Genomic DNA, 24,664 nt, shown 5'->3' on the forward strand with positions numbered 1-24,664 from the left:
AAGCTTTAAAATATATATATTTTTTAAAACGAATGTTTTTCTGGCCCATAAAACCCGTGCCACCCAATTAACCAACCAAACCCAGGACGTCGTTTACTATTTTTGACGCGTGGGTGGAAACCGGAGCACCCAGATACCCACCCAAGCCATGGGGAAAACATACAAACAAATGCCTTATGGACAGCACTGAATTTGAACACTGGCTGCTGGCACTGTGATCACGTCAGCAATCCTCTTGAACGCCTCCACTGCTCCAGATGACATCAGAATTTGGACAGTATGCAAGATCAGATGACAGGTTTCACAGAGAGTTTCTTTTAAAAGTTTTGTTACCTCATGATCTGAGAACCCCAGTTGCAAAACTTATTTGAGCACCAGCGACAGCAACATTTTTGAAACAACTTTCTACCAGGACAGGATGGTTGTCCGTTTCTCTCAGTCCTACTCCCCAGAGCAGTGATGCACACATCGGGCAGTGGACAAGAGAAAGTGGTAAGAACTAGTCAGCATAGCCCAGAGCAATTCATCCACAAATCTCTTTTGCCCAATATCAATCCCAAGTAATAGAACATGTACTGCAATGCTTCATTTGAGAGTCAGGCAGCCATGCCCACTTTCTCGATGCTGAGCCAGGAGATTCATCCAGGTTTCAGTCAGAATCCGTCAAGACGATGATCTCTTCAGGGTCGCACTGGGTCGCCACGTTCACCTGAAACACAAAGCACAACAATGTCAGAACAAGGTGCATGGCCCCACAAAAAGTACCAGCCCCTGTTCAGGAGGCAGCCCCCTAGTGGTAGGGGATTCTGTGGCAAGGAGGAGAGATTTTTTTAAATTTAGACATACAGTGCAGTAACAGGCCCTTTCGCTCCATGAGCCCATGCCGCCCAATCGCACCCAACTGATCTACAATCCCCGGTATGCTCTGAATAGGAGGAGGAAACTGGAGTCTCCAGGGAAAACCAGCATGGACACAGGGAGAGCATACAAACTCCTTCGAACCATAGTTCCGATCATTGGTGCTGCCACAACTTTGTACTAACCCCGCCGCCCTAAAGAGATGGAATTTCAGTTTATGTAATTGTAGAAAGCCAAAAAGATGGCTAATAGGAGCATAGGGTTCCTTAGAAGGGGGAAATTAATGTGGGTCAATGCTAAAATGCCCAATGATATCAGTCTTAACAGTGTAAAAAGGCTAATATGTCAAAGAGAGTTATTAACTATGTGATGGAAGGTGAGAATATAAATCACTGTCACTAGAGAGAGACCAGGATAGAAACTGTTCCACCAGGTAGACATAGCATGGATTCAGGAAGGGAAGGTCATGTTCTGGCAAATTTATCGGAGTTTGTTGAGGATACAACATGTGCAGTGGATAAGAGGGGAGCAGGTGGATGTTGTGTCCATGGGGCTGAAGAACATAAAGGCAGCAGGAACCTGCACAGACTGTGGTCGAAGGATTCACTCTGGGCGGCAGACTGCTGAATGCCAGGGCGCTAAAGGGTTCCTAATCGTATCGGAGGTTCAGATCTGGAGCTTGGGTTGCTTATGGTTTGGACTGGACCTTGTGAGGCTGTGGCAGCATTGGAGGTGAATCCACGGATACTCTCTTTCTCTGATAGTATCTGCCTACGGTGAATCTGTCTGCCTTGCAGCAGACGAGAGCAAATTCAGTGTAGTATTGCACTGTTTTTATTACCTAATAAAGGAATATTGAACCTTGGATTTCTCAAAGGCATTTGATAAGGTGCTGCATAAAAAACATCCCATGAAACAAGTTAGAGTTATGTATTAGTGTGGATAGAGGATTGGTTAACTAATAGAAAGCAATGTGCTGGGAGCAAGGGCAGTGGGGTCAGCACTGGGCATGCAACTGTTTGGGTGGCATGGTTAGCTCAATGCTGTTACAGTGCCAGCAACCAGGGTTTGAATCTGATGCTGTTTGTAAGGAGTTTGTACATTTTCTCCCATGTCTGTGTGGATTCAGATTACTTCCCACCCTTCAAAAATGTACCAACGGTTGTAGGTCAATTGGTGTAATCGGGCAGCACGGGCTTGTGGGTCGGAAGGGCCAGGTACCGTGTTGTACGTCTAAATTTAAATATACATTAACGATTTGGAAGAGGGGGTCAGAGGGCAGTATATCCAAGCTTGATGATGGAAACTAAACAGTGGAAAAACCAACTGCAGAGAATGGCTATAGATTGAATGGCTCGGCAAGGGTTTGTCAGATGATGTAATGCAAGGACATTCACTTTGGAAAGAAAAAAAGATCAGATTATTCTGTAAATGGTGAAAGACTGCAGCATGCTGTTGTGTAGAACAACCTCAGAGCGCTTGTGCATGAATCACAAAAGGTTGGTTTGCAGGTGCAGATGGTCACTCAAGGCAGCAAATGGAGCATTGGCCGCCATTGTTAGGGAGACTGATTTTAAGAAGCAACTGTACAGGGTGAGGCACATCTTGAGTAGTGCCTACAGTTCTGGTTTCCTCACTTGAGGAAAGGATACACAGGCTTTGGAGACTGAAGAGGAGGTTCACCAAGAGATAAGGGAGTGAGGCAATACAGAGAGACCGAGTTGCATGGGACAAGATTTGTTGGAATTCAGAGGGGACCTTTTTTAGACATACAGCATGGAAACAAACAAGCTATTTTGGCCCTCAACCCAATTTATACCCAATCAACCCTCATCCCCAAGTAAAACCCACACAAACACGGAGAAGGTACAAACTCCTTAAAGACAGCGCGGGATTCAAATCCCAGACCTGATTGCTGGCGGTGTAAAGGCGTTTCCCTAACTGCTATGCCAACCATGCCAACTTTTATTATTAAAACAAAATTATGAAAGGGTTAGGTAAGATAGAGGAAAGTTTTTTCCACTGGCAGGTGTGACTAGAACGAGCAAACATACCTTCAAGATTGAGGAGAGCAGATTTAGGACAGAGACGAGGTCGGCATGATTAGTGTAGTGGTTAGTGGAATGTTGTTATAGTGCCAACGAACCGGGTTCAAACCCCTCACTGCAAGTTTGTATGTTCTCCCAGTGTCTTTGGGTGCTCCGGCTTCCTCCCACTGTTCAAATCATACCAGTTGCAGGTCAAATGAGTGTAATTGGGTGGCATGGGCTCGTGTGCTGAAAGGGCCTGTTACCATGCTGTATGACTAATTTAAAAAAAAATAAAGCAGGCCTCTCCCAGGGAATGGTGATTCTGTGGAATTCTCTACCTCACTAAATATGGGTTGACGGATGTTTGCATGGAAAGGGAATTCAGTGGGGGAAAGGGCAGGTAGGTGGAGCTGAATCTGTCAGATCAGCCACGATCTCAGTGAACGTCAGAGCAGGCTCGACGGGCGAGAAGGATGACTCCTGCGCTGGTTTCTTATTTGGAAGCAGGCAGAGACTGCAAATTCCAAGTATTGGAACAGTTTACAAAGATCACACTCCTGTATTATTGTACGCATAAACCCTCCGAAATATACAGTATACGCTGAAGGAAGGGGAGACAGAGGGCGGGGGGGAGGGACAGAGGGCGGGGGAGAGGGACAGAGGGCGGGGGAGAGGGACAGAGGGCGGGGGAGAGGGACAGAGGGCGGGGGAGAGGGACAGAGGGCGGGGGGAGGGACAGAGGGCGGGGGGAGGGACAGAGGGCGGGGGGAGGGACAGAGGGCGGGGGGAGGGACAGAGGGCGGGGGGAGGGACAGAGGGCGGGGGGAGGGACAGAGGGCGGGGGGAGGGACAGAGGGCGGGGGGAGGGACAGAGGGCGGGGGGAGGGACAGAGGGCGGGGGGAGGGACAGAGGGCGGGGGGAGGGACAGAGGGCGGGGGGAGGGACAGAGGGCGGGGGGAGGGACAGAGGGCGGGGGGAGGGACAGAGGGCGGGGGGAGGGACAGAGGGCGGGGGGAGGGACAGAGGGCGGGGGGGAGGGACAGAGGGCCGGGGGAGGGACAGAGGGCCGGGGGGAGGGACAGAGGGCCGGGGGAGGGACAGAGGGCCGGGGGAGGGACAGAGGGCCGGGGGAGGGACAGAGGGCCGGGGGAGGGACAGAGGGCCGGGGGAGGGACAGAGGGCCGGGGGAGGGACAGAGGGCCGGGGGAGGGACAGAGGGCCGGGGGAGGGACAGAGGGCCGGGGGAGGGACAGAGGGCCGGGGGAGGGACAGAGGGCCGGGGGAGGGACAGAGGGCCGGGGGAGGGACAGAGGGCCGGGGGAGGGACAGAGGGCCGGGGGAGGGACAGAGGGTGGGGGGGGAATGACAGAGAGCAGGGGGAAGGAGGGGGCCGAGAGAGAGAGAGAGAGACAGAGAGAAGCCGAGGGCGAGATGGCGGGAGAGAGCGAGGTGGAGAGCAAGGGGGGAGTGTGGGACGGTGGGAGGAAGGGACTGAGACAGAGAGGGAGAGAGAAAGAGCAATATTAACTTTCTCCCTTTGCAGATGTTATCTGCTCTGCTGAACACCTCAGGTCCTAGAGCAAGGAGAAAGTACAGCAGAATCAATTAAACTAGTTTACCCTTTTGTGTCTTACTGGGCTGGGCTGAGAGCTGGTGACAATGCTGACTGAAGGAGAAATGGCTTGGGTGGAATCCACAGTTGGAAGTGGGCTCTTGACTCCACCAAGAGATGGCGCACCGTCCATCAGCAGTTCCTCTGTGCCTTCATCGGACTCCATCAATTCAATCACTTCCATGCTGCTGATTTCCAGTGTAGACAAAATAAAAATTCAATTAAAACTAACCCAAACAGCAAACACTTGAAGCACTGAGACATATCAGCCACAGTCCAACTTTTGACAATCAAAACATCTGATACCGTGCAATTGTTACAACCCAAGTCTCAACGTGTACAAGATGAAAGAAATGATCGTGGGCTTCAGGAGGACCAGGGACAACCACCCTCCACTACACACTAACAAATCTGTAGAGGAGAGAGTGGAGAGCACCAAGTTCCTTGCAGTTTATTTAACTGGTGACCGGTCGTGGACACGCATCTTGCTTGCCAGGAAGGCGCAACAGCTATTGCACTTCCTGAGAAAGCTGAAGCGGGCGAGGCCACCCCCCACCAGCACGTCAGCCTTCTACAGAAGCTCCATCGAGAGCATCCAGGCCGGCTGCATCACCATGTGGTACGGTTGATGTAGAGACATGGATTGGCGGTCAACCCACAGCACCTTAAGAGTGGCTGAGAGGATCATGTCTCCCTCCTCCCCCACTGATGTGATCTTCTGAGATTGTTGCTTGAAAAGGGAGCACAAAATCATTGAGAACCCCTTCTTTCAGCTGCTCCCGTCGGGAAAGAGATACAGGAGCTTCAGAGCCAGCACCACCAGGTTGAGGATCAGCATCTTCCCATGGCCAGCGAGAATATTGAAGGAACTGCTCATTCTAACCCTCAGACTCTCATACTCACGAAACGATATTGATTTGTATAGATAACTACATGTCCTGCATATGTATTGTCTGTAGGTGTTTTATGTCTGGTTGCTTGACTCCATGTTTTGCACTGAGGTCTGGAGAACGCAATTTTGTCGTGTTGTACCTGTGCAATCAGAGGATAATAAACTTGATCTGCAGACTTTCTGATTTCTAGAGTTTGTGTTTTAAGGAATGGGGAGGGGATTGTTTCAAGGAGAAGGGCAGGGCAAGCGCGTATGTTTTCTCCCCTTGCATAATGGTTAATGCTGGTAACCATTGCAAGGAAATGAGAGGTGCATTTAAAATGCTTTAGATAGATGAACAAGTAGGTGCCCAGAGCTTCTCCCTCACCCTCATTCAGAGTCCCAAACAGTTTTTCCATGAATCGTGGGGGGTCTTCTACTGCATCAGGTGCTCCTGCTGTGGTCTCCTCTACATCGGAGAGACTGCGCGCAGACTGGGAGATCGCTTTGTTAAGCACCTCGGCTCTATCTGCCGCAATAGTGTGGATCTCCCAGTGGCCACTCATTTCAATTCCCTTGGTGACATGTCTGCCCATGGTTTCGTACTGCCAGACTGACACCACCCGCAAACTGGAGGAGCTACACCTCACCTTGTGTCTGGGCACCCTCTAACCGGTTGGCATTAAGATCAATTTCTCTGGTTTCCGTTAGATCCCCATCTTTCCCCTGTCTCTATTCCTCTCGCTCTTTCCCTCTCCCCTTTTTCCTGTGTCTTTTCAGAACCAAAAACACCCCACCCCCCCAAATCAATTATCACCTTTCCTCTCTCCTGTCCTCTTATATTTGACTTTTACACATTGCACTCTCTCTCGTGTCTGTCCATGGTCTCACATACTGCCAGACTGAGACCTCCCATAAATTGGAGGAACAACACCTCATCTTCCGACTTGCACCCTCCACGGATGGCATTAATATGGACCTCTGGCTTCCAATAAAGCCCACCTCACTTCCTTCCCCTGTTGTTGCTCCATTCCCTGTCTCTTTGTGCACAGATATGATCAATTCTACCTAGTCCCTTATCACATCCAAATAACACCTTTTGTTGCTCTGGATTGACCCCATTGTTTGATTTATTGATGCATCCTGCTTCCACCTTTTTAAGTTTTCCTTGAAGGTGGTTCAAGCCTGAAACATCTGCAATATATCTTTGTTTCCTTTTGATGCTGAATAGCGCAGCTGAGTTCCTCCAGCATTTCAGCGTTTTTAACTGTACCCCTCCCCCTCCCATTCTTCCTTTTTCTCCAGCCTTTTAACACAGATGCCTGCCTTTTCTTTTGCTCGTACATTGAGGAAGGGCTCAGCCCTGAAATGTCTGTAATACATCTTTTACCTCCTATGGATGCTGCAAGACTGGTTGAGTTCTTCCAACATTTCTGTGTTCTTATTATAATCACAGCATCTGCAGACTTTTGTGTTTCAAAGAAAGGGACAAGGATCATGTGCCAATAGCAGAGGTTTACTTTATTCCATGTAATAGCACAGAATATGTAATATTACATGAAATTTCCTTCTATTTGCTATAAGCCAAACAAAGGCTCCTTTCACACCGCCAAGTACATAAGGGTTGAACCAGCCAATTTAGCACGTTTGTAAGGGTTAATCTGGCAGTGTGAAAGGTCCCAACAAGGCAGGGAGAGTAAAAAAATCAACCAGGCTCTGACTTTTGCTGGAGCTGTTAGAGCACAGCCGACCACACTGTGAAATAGAACTCTGCAGTTGGTGGGGCTGTCAGAGCGCCATACCTAATACGTCACTTGCAACGTCCACCACTGGAGGCGGGGACCCTCTCCCCTTAAAATCCCGAGTTCCTGATGAACCAGGTAAATCATGCTCCAGTGGAAAAGATTCCCCAGGTGCAGCATGCTTCCTAGGAGGGTTGGTGGTGTGTGTAAGGGGCTAAAAAGAGAAGTAAAAGGGAGCCCCTTCAGAGATATTGACTGCCCATGGATTTGCCTCCAGTGCTCCTTCAGCCTCAGGGACTCCTGTTCAATTCAGGCATCCCGAACTCCAGATCCGATCCTCCAATATGATCAGGAAGTCTTTAGCATCCGTGGCCCGTCGGGACCCCTTCTTGCCCTCTGCACCCTTGAGTGCCTGCTCCATACCAGGTTCCAATAAGCCAGTCTCCAGCAGTCTGTGCCAGTACCTTGACTGAAGCCTGTGTGCATCCCTCAGGCACTGACCCGCCCCCCTGCTGGTCTGCCGCTGGGGTCATCTTCCTTGTAGGGTTACCACCTTTGGTCACCTCAACTCCACTCCTCAAACCCAAAAATGCCCTCAGTCAAACCAGATACAACAGCGTCTAGCCAAACTATTAGTCGGCCACACTTGTCTTTGAAGATTTGTTTGCATCTCCAACAAATCTATGCCCTCCAGCCGCTCCCTCTAATCAAGATGGAAGTGACCACAGATCCCAAATCTTGCTTCATGCAACAAAGCCAATCTGATTGTTACTTCAACACCACTTTCATCTGGAGGAGTCACGTGATGGAGTAGTGGCCGGACGGTGAACTCCAGCCCTCTCCAGAAAAGTCGGGAAAAACAAGAGAAAATACAAAGGCACAGAAATACAAGTTAAAGAAAAGTGAATATAAAGGTGGAAAGAAGATGGAGACAAAAGGAGAAAAATCAAAATCAACGGAAAGAAGAGAGGAAGAGAAGACAACGGAGGAAAAAGGTGAAGGCCTTACCTGTCCGAAGAGGCCCGCTGTGGAGAGAAGACCCCACTACCTCAGGTCGGTAGAAAGAGAACTACAACAATGGCTCACAGAGCCGAGTAAAAGTGCGCAACCGCGCATGAAAAAAAACACACCGACGGGAGGGGGGACCAGCTGGGGAGTCGATCTCCACAGCCGGCAACGACAGCTGCAGAACACCTGCAGCAAGAAGAGACCACAGAAGACAATGGAAACAAGAAAGAAGAGGAGGAAAGGGCAGCAAAGAAACAACAGATGGTCAACCTAGAGGAAGAAGAAGAGGAAGAGGAAGAGTACAGGGAAATAGAAGAAGAAAAGAAAGGCAAGGTAAAGGAGGTACTTGCTCTTGTTAGAGGATACATGGAGTCATTTAAAGAATGGCAAACACAGGAATTCAATGATTTAAGAAGAAGAATAAACAACACAGAAAAGAAAATAAATAAAATGGATATGACCTTAACAGAAATGGGGAAAAAAATGGACAAGATGGAAGAACGGGCAATAGCAGCAGAAATGGAGGTAGAAGACTTAAAAAAGAAATTGGAGGAATCTAATAAAAAAACTAAAGAGACACAAGAATTACTAGCCCAAAAAATAGATATAATGGAAAATTATAACAGAAGAAATAACATAAAGATAGTGGGCCTTAAGGAAGATGTAGAAGGCAAGAATATGAGGGAGTTTATAAAAGAATGGATCCCTAAGGCCCTAGGATGTCCAGAACTACAGCAAGAAATGGAAATAGAAAGGGCACATAGAGCATTGGCCCCTAAACCACAACCACAACAAAAACCAAGATCTATTGTAGTAAAATTCCTAAGATATACTACAAGAGAAAAGGTACTGGAGAAGACAATGGAAAAAGTAAGAGAGGGCAACAAACCACTGGAGTATAAAGGGCAAAAAATCTTCATTTATCCAGATATAAGCTTTGAACTCCTAAAGAAGAGAAAAGAGTTCAATGCAGCAAAAGCGATTTTATGGAAGAAAGGATATAAATTTACACTGAAGCATCCTGCGGTATTGAAAATATTTATTCCAGGACAACAAAACAGACTATTCTCGGATCCAGAAGAAGCACGAAAATTTGCAGAACAATTACAAAAATAGACTGAGGGATGAAGACGGGTAATGAGAGCAAAAATTATCACGATTGATATGTATGTGGGTAAAGACAAAAATAGACTGAGGGATGAAGACGGGTAAGGAGGGTAAAAATGACCACGATTGATATGTATGCGGGTAAAGAGGTATAAGAGTGAATAGAGACAATGGGCATATGTGAAAGTATCTGTAATTAGAGGAAAACAGAGAGTATAGACAAGAATTAATAAGGGAAGGTAATGGAATAGAGAGAATAAGGAGGGAACTAAAAGAGTGACCTTTGTGACATATAAAAAACGAAATCTTTTCTGGGGGGGGCTGGGTGGGGGGAAAAGAGCGGTCACTGCAAAATCAGTTGACGCTTGCGAGTGGATTCGCAAATCCAAATGGAGAGGGGAGAGGTGGTTGTCCGACAAGGGATAAAGGGCAACTCAGGAGGGGAAGGGGAGATTGGGGATAAAGAAGATAGAAATAGGAGAATAAGGAAAATGTTGGATGTTGTAGGAATGTTGTCTGGTAAAGAGTTGAAAATAAGAAAACAGAAATGGAAAAGGAGGAAAGATAATGATGGAAAAACGGAAAGAGAAGATAAACAAAATATAAAATGGCTACGCTGAACTATATGACTCTAAATATTAATGGAATACATAACCAAATTAAAAGGAAGAAACTACTAAATTTACTGAAAAAGGAAAAAATAGATATAGCATTTGTCCAAGAAACACATTTAACTGAATTGGAGCACAAGAAATTAAAGAGAGATTGGGTAGGACATGTAACAGCAGCATCGTATAATTCAAAAGCAAGAGGAGTGGCTATATTAATTAGCAAAAATATGCCATTTAAAATAGAAGAGGAAATAATAGATCCAGCAGGGAGATATGTTATGATAAAATGTCAGATATATTCAGAGCTTTGGAATCTACTTAATATATATTCACCTAACGAAGAAGATCAAAAGTTTATGCAAGATATCTTTTTGAAGGTAGCTAATACGCAAGGGAACATACTAATAGGAGGGGATTTCAATCTGAATTTGGATCCAAATATGGATAAAACGGGGAAAAAAATTAACAGGAAGAACAAAGTAACCAAATTTATAATTAAATCAATGCAAGAAATGAAACTTGTGGACATATGGAGGAAACAAAACCCAAAAGAAAAGGAATACTCATACTACTCGACTAGACATAAAACATACTCAAGGATAGACCTATTCCTGTTATCAGCCCACATACAAGGGAGAGTTAGGAAAACGGAATATAAAGCTAGACTATTATCGGACCACTCACCCCTGTTATTGGCAATAGAGCTAGAAGACATCCCTCCAAGAACGTATAGATGGAGATTAAACCCCATGCTACTTAAAAGACAGGATTTTAGAGAATTTATTGAAAAACAATTAAAAATGTACTTTGAAGTAAATACGGAATCAGTGGAAGATAAGTTTATACTATGGGACGCAATGAAAGCATTCATTAGAGGGCAAATAATAAGTTATGCAACCAAGATGAAGAAGGACTATAATCAGGAAACAGAGCAGTTGGAAAGGGAAATAATAAACATAGAAAAAAAATTAGCAATAAAGGAAGATACAACCAAAAGAAGAGAATTGGCGGATAAAAAAATAAAATATGAAACATTACAAACATATAAGGTGGAGAAGAATATAATGAAGACAAAACAGAAATATTATGAACTAGGGGAAAAAACACACAAAATCCTAGCATGGCAGCTTAAGACAGAGCAAACTAAGAAAATGGTATTGGCAACAAGGAAAAAAGACAAACAAATTACATATAATCCAAAAGAAATTAAGGAAAACTTCAGAGAATTCTATGAACAATTATACCGAACCGAAAACGAAGGGAAAGAAGGGAAAATAGATGAATTTTTGACTAAAATTGAACTACCAAAACTACAAATAGAGGAACAAAATAAATTAACAGAACCATTTGGAACAGTAGAAATACAAGAGATAATAAAAAATTTACCAAATAATAAGACACCAGGAGAGGATGGACTCCCAATAGAATTCTACAAAACATTTAAAGACCTAATAATACCGCCCCTCCTGGATGTAATTAACCAGATTGATGAGACACAAAACTTACCAGATTCATGTAAAACAGCAATAATTACAGTGATACTAAAACAAGGGAAAGATCCACTCTCACCAGCGTCATATAGACCAATATCTCTGCTAAACACAGATTATAAGATAATAGCTAAACTATTAGCGAACAGATTAGCAGAACAGGTACCGAAAATGGTAAATTTAGACCAAACTGGATTTATCAAAAAAAGATGCACAACAGACAATATTTGTAAATTTATTAACTTAATTCATGCACCGGCAGTAGCAGTTGCTTTAGACGCAGAGAAGGCCTTCGACAGAGTAGAATGGAATTACTTGTTCAAAAGTATTGCAAAAATTCAGTTTACCGGAGAAGTATATTAATTGGATTAAAGCATTATATAAGGGACCGTTAGCGAAAGTGACAGTAAATGGACATGTATCAAAGCAATTTAACTTAAGCAGGTCAACGCGGCAGGGATGCCCACTATCACCATTATTGTTTGCGCTAGCTATAGAACCACTAGCAGAATCGATAAGAAGAGATAATAATATAAAAGGAATAAAAATAAAAGACAGGGAATATAAAATCAGTCTGTTTGCGGATGATGTGATAGTGTACTTAACAGAACCAGAACTATCAATAAAAGAACTATATAAGAAATTGAAGGAATATGGAGAAGTGTCGGGATACAACATAAACGTAAATAAAAGTGAAGCAATGCCTATGAATAACGCGGATTTCTCAAAATTTAAGGAGGAATCCCCATTCAGATGGCAAACGCAGGCAATAAGATACCTAGGTGTGCAAATAAACAAAAATCTAGGCCAATTATATAAACTCAATTACAATCCACTAATGAAAAAATTACAGGACGATTTAGAGCATTGGAAAGAGCTACCACTAACACTGATAGGAAGGATAAACTGTATTAAAATGAACATTTTTCCAAGGATACTATACTTATTTCAGGCATTGCCAATACAACTGACAGAAAAATTCTTCAAAGAGTTAAAGAAAATAATAAGGAGATTTTTATGGAGAGGGGGGAAACCGAGGATAGCACTAGACAAATTAACAGAATGGTATAAACAAGGAGGCTTACAATTGCCAAACTTCAAAAATTATTATAGAGCCGCACAATTAAGGTACCTATCAGATTTTTATCAAACAAGGGAAAAACCAGACTGGACGAGACTAGAATTAGATAAAATAGGGGAAAAGATACCTGAACACATATTATATAAATGGGACGAAAAATTGGTACAACATAGAACTTCTCCAGTATTACACCATCTCCTCAATATATGGAAGAAGATTCATGTAGAAAGAAATAAAATAAATTACCAAATACCAAAACTAATATTGACGCAAAATAAGCTACTCCCTTTTACAATAGACAACCTTGCCTTTAGAAAATGGGAAAAAAAAGGGATTAAAAGAATAGAAAATTGTTTTTCAGGAAGTAGATTCTTATCCTTTGAACAAATGAGAGATAAGTACAATATAACGGGAGATACAGCGCTGGCATATTACCAACTGAGATCCTACTTGAAAGATAAATTAGGAAGCAACTTGAGTTTACCAGAGGGAAGTAACCTTGAATATGTGATTACAGATACAATGTTAATCAAAAGATTTATAAAAAATATGTATATTAAACTGCAAGAAAAGGAAAATGAGGAAACAAATGGTAAAACTAAACAAAAATGGGAACAAGATTTAAATATAAAGATAAAAAAGGAAACATGGGAGAAGTTATGCTCTGGAACGATGAGAAATACAATAAATACGAGGCTGCGTATGATACAATATAATTGGTTACACAGACTATACATTACACCGCAAAAGTTAAATAAATGGGACCCAACAGTATCTGATAGATGTTTTCGATGTAAAAAAGAAAGGGGAACAACAATTCATGCAATCTGGACATGTGAGAGAGTAGAAAAATTTTGGGATGATCTCAATCAGATATTAAATAAAATAACAGAAAACAATATACCAAAGAATCCAGAGATCTTTCTCCTAAGTAACATAAAAAATAAAGAATTTGGAATTGACTTGGAGGATGCACAAAAAAGATTTGTTAAGATAGCCCTAGCTGTAGCAAAAAAATGTATTATGTCAACCTGGAAATTGGAAGATAATTTGAAAATACAACAATGGTATATAGAAATGAATAAATGTATTCCATTAGAAAAAATAACATATAGTTTAAGAAATAATATTGAAATATTCGAACAAGTATGGGAGCCTTACATTAAATACAATAGCGAAAACCTACCGGGAACAAACATTACCTAAGTTGATGGAAGGAGAAGAAAAGAATGGACTCAGTAGAATTTCTGGTGTATTTTTGTTGAATGACAACATTGTCTAACTGAATTAAAGCAACCTAGATTGTATAACTAAAATGGATGAGAGGGGGGGGGATGGGGGGGTGGCTTGGGAGGAGGGAGGGGGGAGGGAGAAAAAGTCACTGTAAATGTGTGGAAAAGAAAAAGTGTATATCATGGCTATTGTGATTTATGGTGTGAAAAATAAAAAATTAAAAAAAAAACACACTACTTTCATCTTTCACCCTAAGCTTCCACAACTTTTATTTCAGAGATACATCAAAGCAACAAGCACATCTGGCCCACGAGCCTGTGCGGCCCAATTAACCATCAATCCCGAGTAGGTTTTGAAGGGCGGGAGGAAACCGGAGTACCCAGAGGAACCCACACAGTGAAACACAAAAACTCAAGGGGAGAACCTACGAACTCCTTACAAACTGCACCTGATTCAAACCTGGTACGCTGGCGCTGCAACAGCAATGCGCTAACCATTATATTTGGCTAAATGTGCCACTCCTTTTCTTTACATACCAACTTCAAAAGATATATGTAGGCGAATATTTTGGGTGGTGAATGCGAGCTCAATTTTAAAACATTTAAGAATTTAGACAGGTACTTGGATGGGAGAGGTATGGAAGGCTATGGACTGGGTACAGGTCAGTGGGACTAGGCAAAAAAAAATGGTTTGGCACAGACTAGAAGGGCCAAAGGGGCCTGTTTCTGTACTGTAGTGTTCTATGGAGTCCTTCTTAATCAATTACAAGGTTTTAAACAAAGAAAAGGCTAGTTCTAGAAAAATAAAAAGCCAAGTCTGTGTAGCCTCGTACTTCAGGAGGCCAAGCTACTGCTCAGTAACACAGGAACCTCGGACAAACAGCAACTCGCATATCCGGCTACTCTTCAGTGACTACAGTTCAGCCCTCAATACCATCATTCCCTCAGTGCTGGTCAAAAAGTTCCAAACCCTGGGCCTCTGTACGCCCCTCTGCAACTGAATCCTTAACTCCTTCATCAGAAGATTGGAAACAACGTCTCCTCCTCACTGTCTATCAGAGGCTATGAGGAAGTGTACAGGAGGGAGAAAGGTCAGCTAATTGAGTGGTATTACCCCGACAACCTTGGACTCAATGTTAGCAAAACCAAGGAGATGACTGTGGACTTCAGGAGGAATATGAACTAATCCTCACTGAGGGTTCAGCAATGGAGAGGGTCAAGAACTTCAAATTCCTGCGTGTCATCATCGCCAAGGATTAGTTTTGGAGCCTCCATGTCGATGCAATCATGAAGGCGGCTTGCCAGCAGTTATACTTAGTGAAGAGTTTGAGGAGTCATCGAAGACTCTCAAAAACTTCTACTGGTGTACCGTGGAGAGAATGCTGGCTGGTTGCATCACTACCTGGAAGGGAGGTGCCAATGCACAGGACGAAAATACTCCACAGGGTTGTTAACTTTGCATTCAACATCATGGACATCCGTCTTCACTCCATCAAGGACATCTACAAGGGGAAATGTCTTAAGAAAGCAGCCTCTATCCTCAAGGACCCCCACCACCAATGGCCCTCTTCACTCCGTTACCATCAGGAAAAAGGGGACCGACCTGAAGATGAGCACTCAGCAGTAGAAGGACAGCTTCTTCCCTGCTGACATCAGATTCCTGAATGAACAACGAACCACAGTCACAACTTTACTTTTGACTTTTTTTTGCAATTTTTTATTTATTTTGTAAGGTAGTTTATATAAAAGTTTGCACTGTGATACTGCCACAAAACAACAAATTTTGTGGCATGCTCACGATTGATTCTGAAAGACCTAATTCCAGCAACAAATCAAGAGGCTGACTTCAGTTACAAAGCTGGGGATGGACCAGTGGAAATGGCAGCTGGGTAGACAGCTGCTCCCCTGCACCAGCTCCTGTCAGCAGCCATTAGTGTCACCTTGTCCTTCAAATGTACAAGGACAAAACTAATCTTAATTGTTATTTCTTTTGAGCTGGAATTGACTTGTGGCAGGGAATGGAAACGGGATCAATACTTGGGGCAGAGCTAGGGTGGGGAGGGGAGAGAGACACACTGCCGGAATCGGAAACCGCAGCTGGTCAAGCAGTGATGGGAGGTAGAGTGACCAAAGCCCTTTATTGAGACTGTGGCCATGCAGGTGGAGCCAGTGTAAAATGGGTGGGGGGTAAAGAAAGGTATGGTACATGGGCCCCGTGTGGGATCAGTAAACCACTTGGAGGTGAAACATGATGGACAGAGGCAAATGTCAGACAGAGGGAGAGGAAGAGACAATAAAAAATACAACAGGCCAGGTGGAGGAAGAATTCAGAGAATGGAGGGGCTGATTAAAGACAAGGCAGCCAGTGGTGGAATACAGGCAAGAAGAGAAGGTGAGAATGGTGGAATATAGAGAGACCAGATGGAACCAAATGGAGAGGGGATGAGAATGGGTATGGGGCTGGGTGGAACAGAAAAACAGAGAGGGGACCTATTATCTCAAATTTTTTTTTAAAAATCGACACACTTTTGGGATGTAGGCTTCCCATCCTGAATAAAACCACAGACCACTAAACACAGGAGCATAATAGGCTATTCAGCCCATTGAGTCTGCCCCAACATTCAATCATGAGCTGATCTATTCTCCCACTTAGCCCAACTTCCCCAGCCTTCTTCCCATGACCTTTGATAACAGAGATCAAATGTTTAAAGCCAGTGATCCAGATCTCTACAAGGAGAACACTGTCTCATAGGCAGGCTTCATTGACTTCAGCTTGGTATTTAATATGATCATTCCCCAGAGGCAGGTGGAGAAGTTGTCCTTGCTGGGACTCAACAGCCCTCTCTGTAACTGAATCCTGTACTTCCTAACAGAAAGACCACAGCCTGGGTCAGAAGCTGAACGCCAAGCACTGTCATGCTGAGCACTGGTGCACAGGGCTGTGCTCAGCCCACTCCTGTTCACACTACAGACCCATGACTGCAATGCCAGATCCAGTTCCAACAGTCTCATCAAGTTTGCAGATGACACAACAGTAGTCGGCCTCATCAGCAATAACGAAGAGTTGCACTACAGAGAAGATGTGGAAAATATTGTGAAATGGATCATTGTCTGAAGAGGGCACGCAAAATCATTGAGGACCCTTTCCACTATGCACACAGCATTTTTCAGCTGATCCCGTTGGGAAAGAGATCCAGGAGTATCAGAGCCAGCACCACCAGCCTGAGGGACAGCTTCTTCCCACGGGCAGTGAGAATGCTGAACGACCAAAGGAACTGCTCATACTGACCCTCCGAGACTCTCACATTCATGAAGCGATATTTATTTATTTGTCCTGTATATTCATTACAACTCTGATTATCCAAAATTGTATTATCCGAAATCCAAACTTTTTTTTGGACTTGGAAGTGATGCATGTTCGGCTCCAAAAAAATATTTATGGGGTAAATGAGAATTTCAGAAAAATCAGAAATCTTCATTTATCTGAAAAATTTTGAAGCCGAAACAACGTTATTTCGCCTCCAAAAAATTTTGAATAAATGACTCGTAGTCCAGGTACGACCTGCGTAAGGCTATCTCTGCAACAAAGAAGCAATTCCAGAGGAAGCTAGAAACAGATACTCGCCAGCTCTAGCAGGGAATGCAAACCATTGCAATCTGCAGAGCAAGGGTGAACACCAAAGTTGGACACCTTCTGTGCCCACTTGGAGGAGAACTGAACAGTGCTAATGAGAATCCTTGCAAAGGCTGAGAAGCTTGTGTTATTTGTCTCTGAGGCCAATGCCAGAACATTATTCCAGAGGGTGAACAAGGTCTCAGGCCCTGATGGTGTACTTGGCAAAGTACTGAAAAATCTGTGCCTACCAACTAGCCAGAGTGTTCAAAGACATGACTGCTGCAGAGTCCCACCTGCTTCAAAAGGGCATCCTGCTGTCCAAGCAGAGCAGAGCGACTCTCACTCAGTAGCACTCACACCTACTGTGATGAGATGCTTTGAGGATGGTTATGGCCAGAATCAACACGTACCTAAGTAAAGGTCTAGATTTACTGCAATTCGCCTTCCGTCACAATCGCTTCACAGTGAATGCAATATCACTGGCTCTCCACTCATTTCTGGGTTATCTAGAAAAAAAAGCAACTCATACATACTACTCTTCATCAACTACATCTCAGCCTCAAGTACATTATTCCCTCAGGGCTGGTCAACAAGCTCCAAACCCTGGGCCTCTGCACTCCCCACTGCAACTGGATCCTTGACTTTTGTCATCAGAAGACCACAGTCCGTTTGCATTGGAAACAACGCCTCCTCCTCATTGACGATCAACACAAGTGCACCTCAAGGATGTGTGCTTAGCCTACTGCTCTACTCAGTGTGCACCCAGGACTGTGGCTTGGCACAATTCAAATGCAATCTTCAAATTTGCCAATGACACCACGGTTGTCAGTAGAATCACAGAGAGCAATGAGGAAGCATACAGGAAGGAGGATAGATCAGCTCGTTCACTGGTGTCGCAACAACAATCTTGCACTCAACATTAGCAAAACCAAGGAGATGATTGTGGACTTCAAGAGGAAATTGGGAGAACATGGATCAGACCTCATTGAGGGATCAGCAGTGGAGAGGGTCAAGAAGTTCAAATTCCCGGGTGTTAACATCTCTGAGGATCTGTCCTGGGGCCTCCATGTAAAGCAATATCAATTAATTTATTTATATATTTGAATACTTGCCCTGCCTATCTATTTTTTTCTGTCATTGTCTGGTTGTGTGCGTTTTGCACAGAGGACCAGTGAATGCTTTTTCGTCAGGTGGTACTTGTGGAATAAGATGACAATAAACTGGTCTGATTACATGTAGAATGCTGCCATCCCGATGAAGATAATCTTCAGAAGATCTGATAGCTTAGACTGGACATCCATGAAGTGCAGTGGACCGTCAGAATGACTCAATAACAATCTAACTTCACAGCTTTGCTCTACCATAGGATCCTGGTTAGATCCAATGATTAGAATACGCCAAGGAGAAAACTGGACGGCAGTTTGGTAAAGCTGCAACAGGGGACTACAGGCAGGTTAAGACTAACAGCAAAAGTTTCAACACCATCATACACTTAGTACTGGACAGCAAGTTCCAAACCCTGGGCCTCTGCACCTCCCTCTGCAACTGGATCCTTAACTTCCTCATCAGTCAGTTACACATGAGAAACAAAGGTCTCCTCCTCACTGACAATCAACACCGGCACACCATGATTGTTTGGCCAGGCACAATTCAAAAGCCATCTAGAAATTTCCTGATGACACCATAATCGTCAACAGAATCACAGATGCAATGAGCAAGTGTACAGGAGGGAGAGAGATCAGCTGGTTCAGCAGTGTTGCAACAATCTTGCACTCAACATTATTGAAACCAAGAAAATGATTGTGGACTTCTGGAGGAAGCCGGGAGAACACGAACCCACCCATATCGAGCGGTCAACCGTAGAATGGGTTAAGAACTTCATTCTTGCATTAACATGGATCATCAGGAGCTGTCGACACCCTGGAATTTGAAGAATGCTCACCAGCAGCTACACTTCACGAGGAGTTTGAGAAGATTTGGCATGTCACCAAAAATTCTTCCAAATTTTTTTTAAAACAGGTGTACTGTGAAGAACATTCTGACTAGTTGCATCACTGCCTGGTATGGAGGTGCCAATGGACAGGAAAAGAATATAGAGTTGTGAACTCAGCCAGTACCATTCGTTTTCACTCCATCGATGTATTCAGAAAGCAGAATCTCTTCTCAAGGACCCTCACCACCCAGGCCATACCCCATTCACAATGCTACCATCGGGAAAGAGAAAGAGGACCCTAGACATACAACCAGCAGCATAAGAGCTGCCATCAGATTCCCGAATGGACAATGAACTACAGGCACAACTCGCTTTCTCTCCTTTTGTACTAATATCTTTATTTAATTTTTTTAAAATTTAAAACAACATTTGCATCTATAATGCTGCCTCAAAACAATGAATTTCCATCACGTCCTCAACAATAAATTCTGATTGCAAACATCCCAGTTGCAGTTTGAAGACCTGAGCTTCAGAGATAGCTGCACCTTGAGAGACGTTGCTGCAGTTCAGATCTAACACTGGGGATATTCCCGACAATGTGGAGAATAACTGGATGCAAACAACGAGCAAAACAATCCAATCTGGTTGTTTACAAGGCGGTCTATCAGGGATGGATGTGCAACTAATCCTCCCCAATGACCTACTGACAGATGGTGTGGCATCTACCATCACCACACAACTCCAGGGCATCTTCAAGTAGAATTCCCCAGGGAATGATTCCCTGCCCTTAGCATCAAGGCAACATTTGGCAGAGCAACATTCAGAATCTAGACCTGGCAAATTAATAAGTCAATGTAAAGGAAAAGGAAAACCCTTCACTGGCTAACATGACAGGAAAGGGGGAGAGAATGTTCAACTTGGTATGAATGGTTAGGCACAGAGTTAGATGGTTCTACATACAAATAATGGATGAAGTTAAAATAATGCTGGAGAAACTCCGCAGGTCAAACAGTGGACTTTATGTAGTAAAGATAAAGGTACAGAACCAACGTTTTGGGCTTGAGCCCTTCAGCACGGAATGAGCAAAATGTAGGTAGGCGCCTGAATAAAATGGTGGTGGGGAGGGGAAGAGCACAGGCCCACAGACAGGAGGTAATGGTGGATGAGGAAGGGAGGGCACATCAGCAAACAGGGAGGGAGAGAGGGGATGGTTCTGTGAATGGAGAGAGAAAGGGTGGAGAGCTGGAGGAAAGGGGAGAGGGATGGGGAAGGGAGGAAGAACGGTGGGTGGTCTAGCAGAAACTGGAAAAGCCAAGTTAATGCCATCCAGTTTTTAAAAATTGTTTTTATTTTTCACACTATGAACCATATTAATCAAAATATACACAAACATTTCCCTTTTGAATATACACAGTGGCATTTTGTCCCCGTCTTTCCCCCCTACCTTCCCACACCCCTCCAAACCCATTAAACGTTCAACATATACAATACAATAAAACCATTGAACAATGTCATCACACAATGAAAATCAACAAGAAAATTGTGTCATCTACTTTTATACACTGGATCAGGTCATTTTGTCTTCTCATTTTATCATTTTAGGGGGTGGAGGTCCGTGGTAGGCCCTCTCTGTTATGTTCAATGTATGGCTCCCAAATTTGTTCAAATAATGTGACTTTATTTTTTAAATTATATGTTATTTTTTCCAATGGAATACATTTATTCATTTCCATGTACTGTTGCTGTATTCTCAGGCTCTCTTCTGATTTGACATTATACATTTTTTTGCTACAGCTAAGGCTATCATAATAAATCGTTTTTGCACTTCATCTAGTTTGAGGCCTAATTCTTTACTTATGTTACTTAGAAGAAAGATCTCTGGATTTTTTGGTATGTTGCTTTTTGTGATTTTATTTAATACCTGATTTAGATCTTCCCAAAATTTTTTCACTTTCTCACATGCCCAAATTGCATGTACTGTTGTTTCCATTTCCTTCTTACAGCGAAAACATCTGATAATGTTGGATCCCATTTATTTAACTTTTGGGGTGTGATATATAGCCTGTGTAACCAATTATATTGTATCATGCGAAACCTCGTGTTTATTATATTTTTCATAGTTCCAGAGCATAACTTTTCCCATATTTCATTTTTTATCTTCATGTTTAAATCTTTTTCCCACTTTTGTTTGGGCTTGTAGCTTATTTCATCATTTTCTTTCTCTTGCAGCTTGATGTACATGTTTGTTATAAATATTTATATTATTGTTGTTTCTGTAATCACATATTCAAAGCTGCTTCCTTCTGGTAGTCTCAGTCTGCTTCCCAATTTGTCCTTTAAGTAGGTTTTCAGTTGGTGGTATGCAAACGTTGTTCAAATGTTAATAAATTATTTTCCAAAAAAACAATTTTCTATTCTTTTAATTCCTTTTCTCTCCCATTCTCTAAAGGAAAGGTTATCTATTGTGAAAGGGATTAGCTGATTTTGCATTAATAATAATTTTGGTAATTTGTTTTTTTTCCTTTCTACGTGAATCTTCTTCCGTAATGGTGCAGTACTGGTGAACTTCTATATTGCACTAGTTTTTCATCCCACTTATAAAGTATATGTTCCGGTACCTTCTCCCCTATTTTATCTAGTTCTATCTTGGTCCAATCTGGTTTTTCCCTTGTTGATAAAAATCTGATAGATACCTTAATTGTGCTGCTCTATAATAATTTTGAAAGTTTGGTAGCTGCAAACCACTGTGTTTGTACCATTCTGTTAATTTATCTAGCGCTATCCTCGGTTTCCTCCCTTTCCATAAGAATTTCCTTATTATTCTCTTTAGTTCATTGAAGAATTTCTCTGTTAAGGGAATTAGTAACGATTGAAATAAGTATTGTATCCTTGGGAAGATATTCATTTTAATGCAATTTACCCTCCCTATCAGTGTTAGTGGTAATTCTTTCCAATGTTCTAAGTCATCCTGTAATTTCTTCATTAATGGCTGATAATTTAATTTGTATAGGTGGCCTAAATTATTATCTAATCTGATACCTAGGTAGCTGATTGCTTGTGTTTGCCATTTAAATGGTGATTCTTTTTTAAACTCTGTGTAATCCGCATTATTCATTGGCATCGCTTCACTTTTGTTTGCATTGATCTTGTACTCCATATTCCTTCAATTTCTTATGTAATTCTTTTATTGATATTTTTGGTTCTGTTAAATATACTATGATGTCATCTGCAAATAAACTGATTTTATATTCCTTCTTTATTTTTATCCTTTTTATTTTATTTTCTGTTCTTATCAGTTCTGCCAATGGTTCTATTGCTAAAGCGATCAGTGAGGGAGATAGTGGTCATCCCCGCCTCGTTGACCTACTTAATTTAAATTGGTTCGATAATATCCATTTGCTGTCACCTTCGCCAATGGTCCCTTATATAATGCTTTAATCCAATTAATATATTTTTCTGGTAGATTGAACCTCTGTAATACTTTGAATAAATAATTCCATTCTACCCTGTCAAAGGCTTTCTCTGTGTCTAAAGCAACAGCCACTGTTGGTATCTTATTTCCTTGTACTGCATGGATTAAGTTAATGAACTTACAGACATTGTCCGTTGTTCGTCTTTTCTTAATAAATCCAGTTTGATCTAGTTTTACTATTTTTGGTACACAGTCGACCAATCTGTTTGCTAATAGTTTTGCTATTATCTTATAATCTGAATGAAGTAGAGATATTGGTCTATATGATGCTGGTGTTAGTGGATCATTCCCCGTCTTTGGTATTACTGTAATTATTGCTGTTTTACAGGAATCTGGCAAGTTTTGTGTTTCTTCTATCTGGTTCATTACTCCCAGGAGAGGAGGATTTAATAACTCTAAATGTTTTATAGAATTCTATTGGGAGTCCATCCTCTCCAGGCGTTTTATTGTTCGGTAACTTTTTAAATATATCCTGTATTTCCTCTATTTCAAATGGTTTTATCAACTTCTTTTGCTCCTCTTCTTGCAATTTCCGTAGTTCAATTTTAGCTAAAAACTAAAATTCTTTCCCCTCGTTCTCAGTTCAGTGTAATTGTTCATGGAATTCCTTAAAGTTTTCATTAATCTCTGATGGGTTGCATGTAATTTGTTTGTCCTTTTTCCTTGATGCCATCATTGCCATCCAGTTGACGAGAGTCCAGATGAATTATTAGCTGCTGCTCCTCCAATTTACGGGTGGCCTTAGTTTGGCATGATGCTGTGCTCTGATATGTCAATGCAGCAGTGAGGTGCAAAATTGAAACAGATGGCTACTGGGAGATACTGGTCATTGAAGCTATCAACCCTCTTCTGTTGTGCCCTCCCTCCCTATCCGCCTCCTGCCTGTGGGACCGTGTCCCTTCCCTTGCCCCTCTCCCTCACCATTTTGTTCGGGCACCTGCCTACATTTTGCTCAGATCTTAATTAACGCCTCAGGCCCGAAACATCGTTATGTATCTTTCTTAATCTTTGCTACAAAATACTCTGTTTGACTGGCTGAGTTTCTCCAGCATTGTATTTTTACTTGGATCATGGTGTTTGCAGACTTTTGTGTTTCACTCCACTAATGGTGAGAATTTAGACAAGTTTAACCACCTTGATCCATATTCCCTGAAGACCTGCAGCCCAAGAACAAGCTTAACACCAAATTCCACCCCCCCTGCACACACTAACAATTGCTCTCACCCATTTGAAATGCTCGTTAGTGGCAGCTTGTGATAATCCATCTCACCATAGCATTTCACTGCTAGAAATTTAAAACTATATTAATGACTCACAGAATCAACGGAATAACCCAGCTGGTTCAGTGGCGAATTTCAAGGAAACTGCTAGCTATATGCAACTTCAGACTTATGTCAATTATTCTTAAATGAACCGTGAAGTAGCTCAGCAAAGGCTGGCCTATCCGGAAATATCCAATGCAAACAATCTAAATGCCCTTGTGCTCTTTTTTTTGAGGGGAGATTTATTTTCCTGTTCATACAATGATTTGAAATCAACTCTGGACACAGGAATTTAAAATGCCACACACAAATCTATTCACTCTGAGGCTTCAATGAACTGGCCAAAAGACTAAATAATTAAATAAAGCAGATCTGCAAACATTGTGGAAGTGGAAAGATGGCAAACGTGAGCAATAATAAGCGGAATTAGTTTGTAAATATCACAGCAGGCAGAGCAACAGTGTTACAGTGCCAGCAACCCTGCCTATAAGGTTTTTGTACGTTCTAACTGTGTCTGTGTGGATTCCCCCGGGTGCCTCGACTTCTTCCCACCCTTCAAAAACATACAGGGTTTGGACGTTAATTTGAGTGTAATTGTACAGCACGGATTTAAAATGGTCAGAATTAACTTCTACCGTGCTGTAAATAAAATTTAAATTCAAAAAAATCTTGCATATTGAACCTCAATCCAAAATATATGGATTCCTTCCCATCTTATCCTTATCTGCTGGGAACCAA

At 42.6% G+C, this 24,664-nt stretch overlaps 1 protein-coding gene across 4 annotated transcripts in view; it reads right to left on the reverse strand.

The window, feature by feature from the left end:
- The window catches only part of daxx (death-domain associated protein), a 58,366-nt gene continuing 33,702 nt past the window's right edge, over positions 1-24,664 (reverse strand). For 2 of the 4 annotated variants that reach the window (XM_069919638.1, XM_069919642.1), the window contains 2 exons: positions 4,509-4,689; positions 1-709 (listed from right to left, as the gene is read on the reverse strand). In XM_069919638.1, coding sequence (XP_069775739.1) covers positions 650-709; positions 4,509-4,689 — 241 coding nt within the window. In that variant the 3' untranslated portion in view covers positions 1-649. The remainder of the gene's footprint in view (positions 710-4,508; positions 4,690-24,664) is intronic. The other 2 variants (XM_069919639.1, XM_069919640.1) reach the window with 2 other exon arrangements.

The sequence above is a fragment of the Narcine bancroftii genome, chromosome 2 (assembly GCF_036971445.1).
Source record: "Narcine bancroftii isolate sNarBan1 chromosome 2, sNarBan1.hap1, whole genome shotgun sequence".
NCBI classification, from domain to species: Eukaryota; Metazoa; Chordata; class Chondrichthyes; order Torpediniformes; family Narcinidae; genus Narcine; species Narcine bancroftii.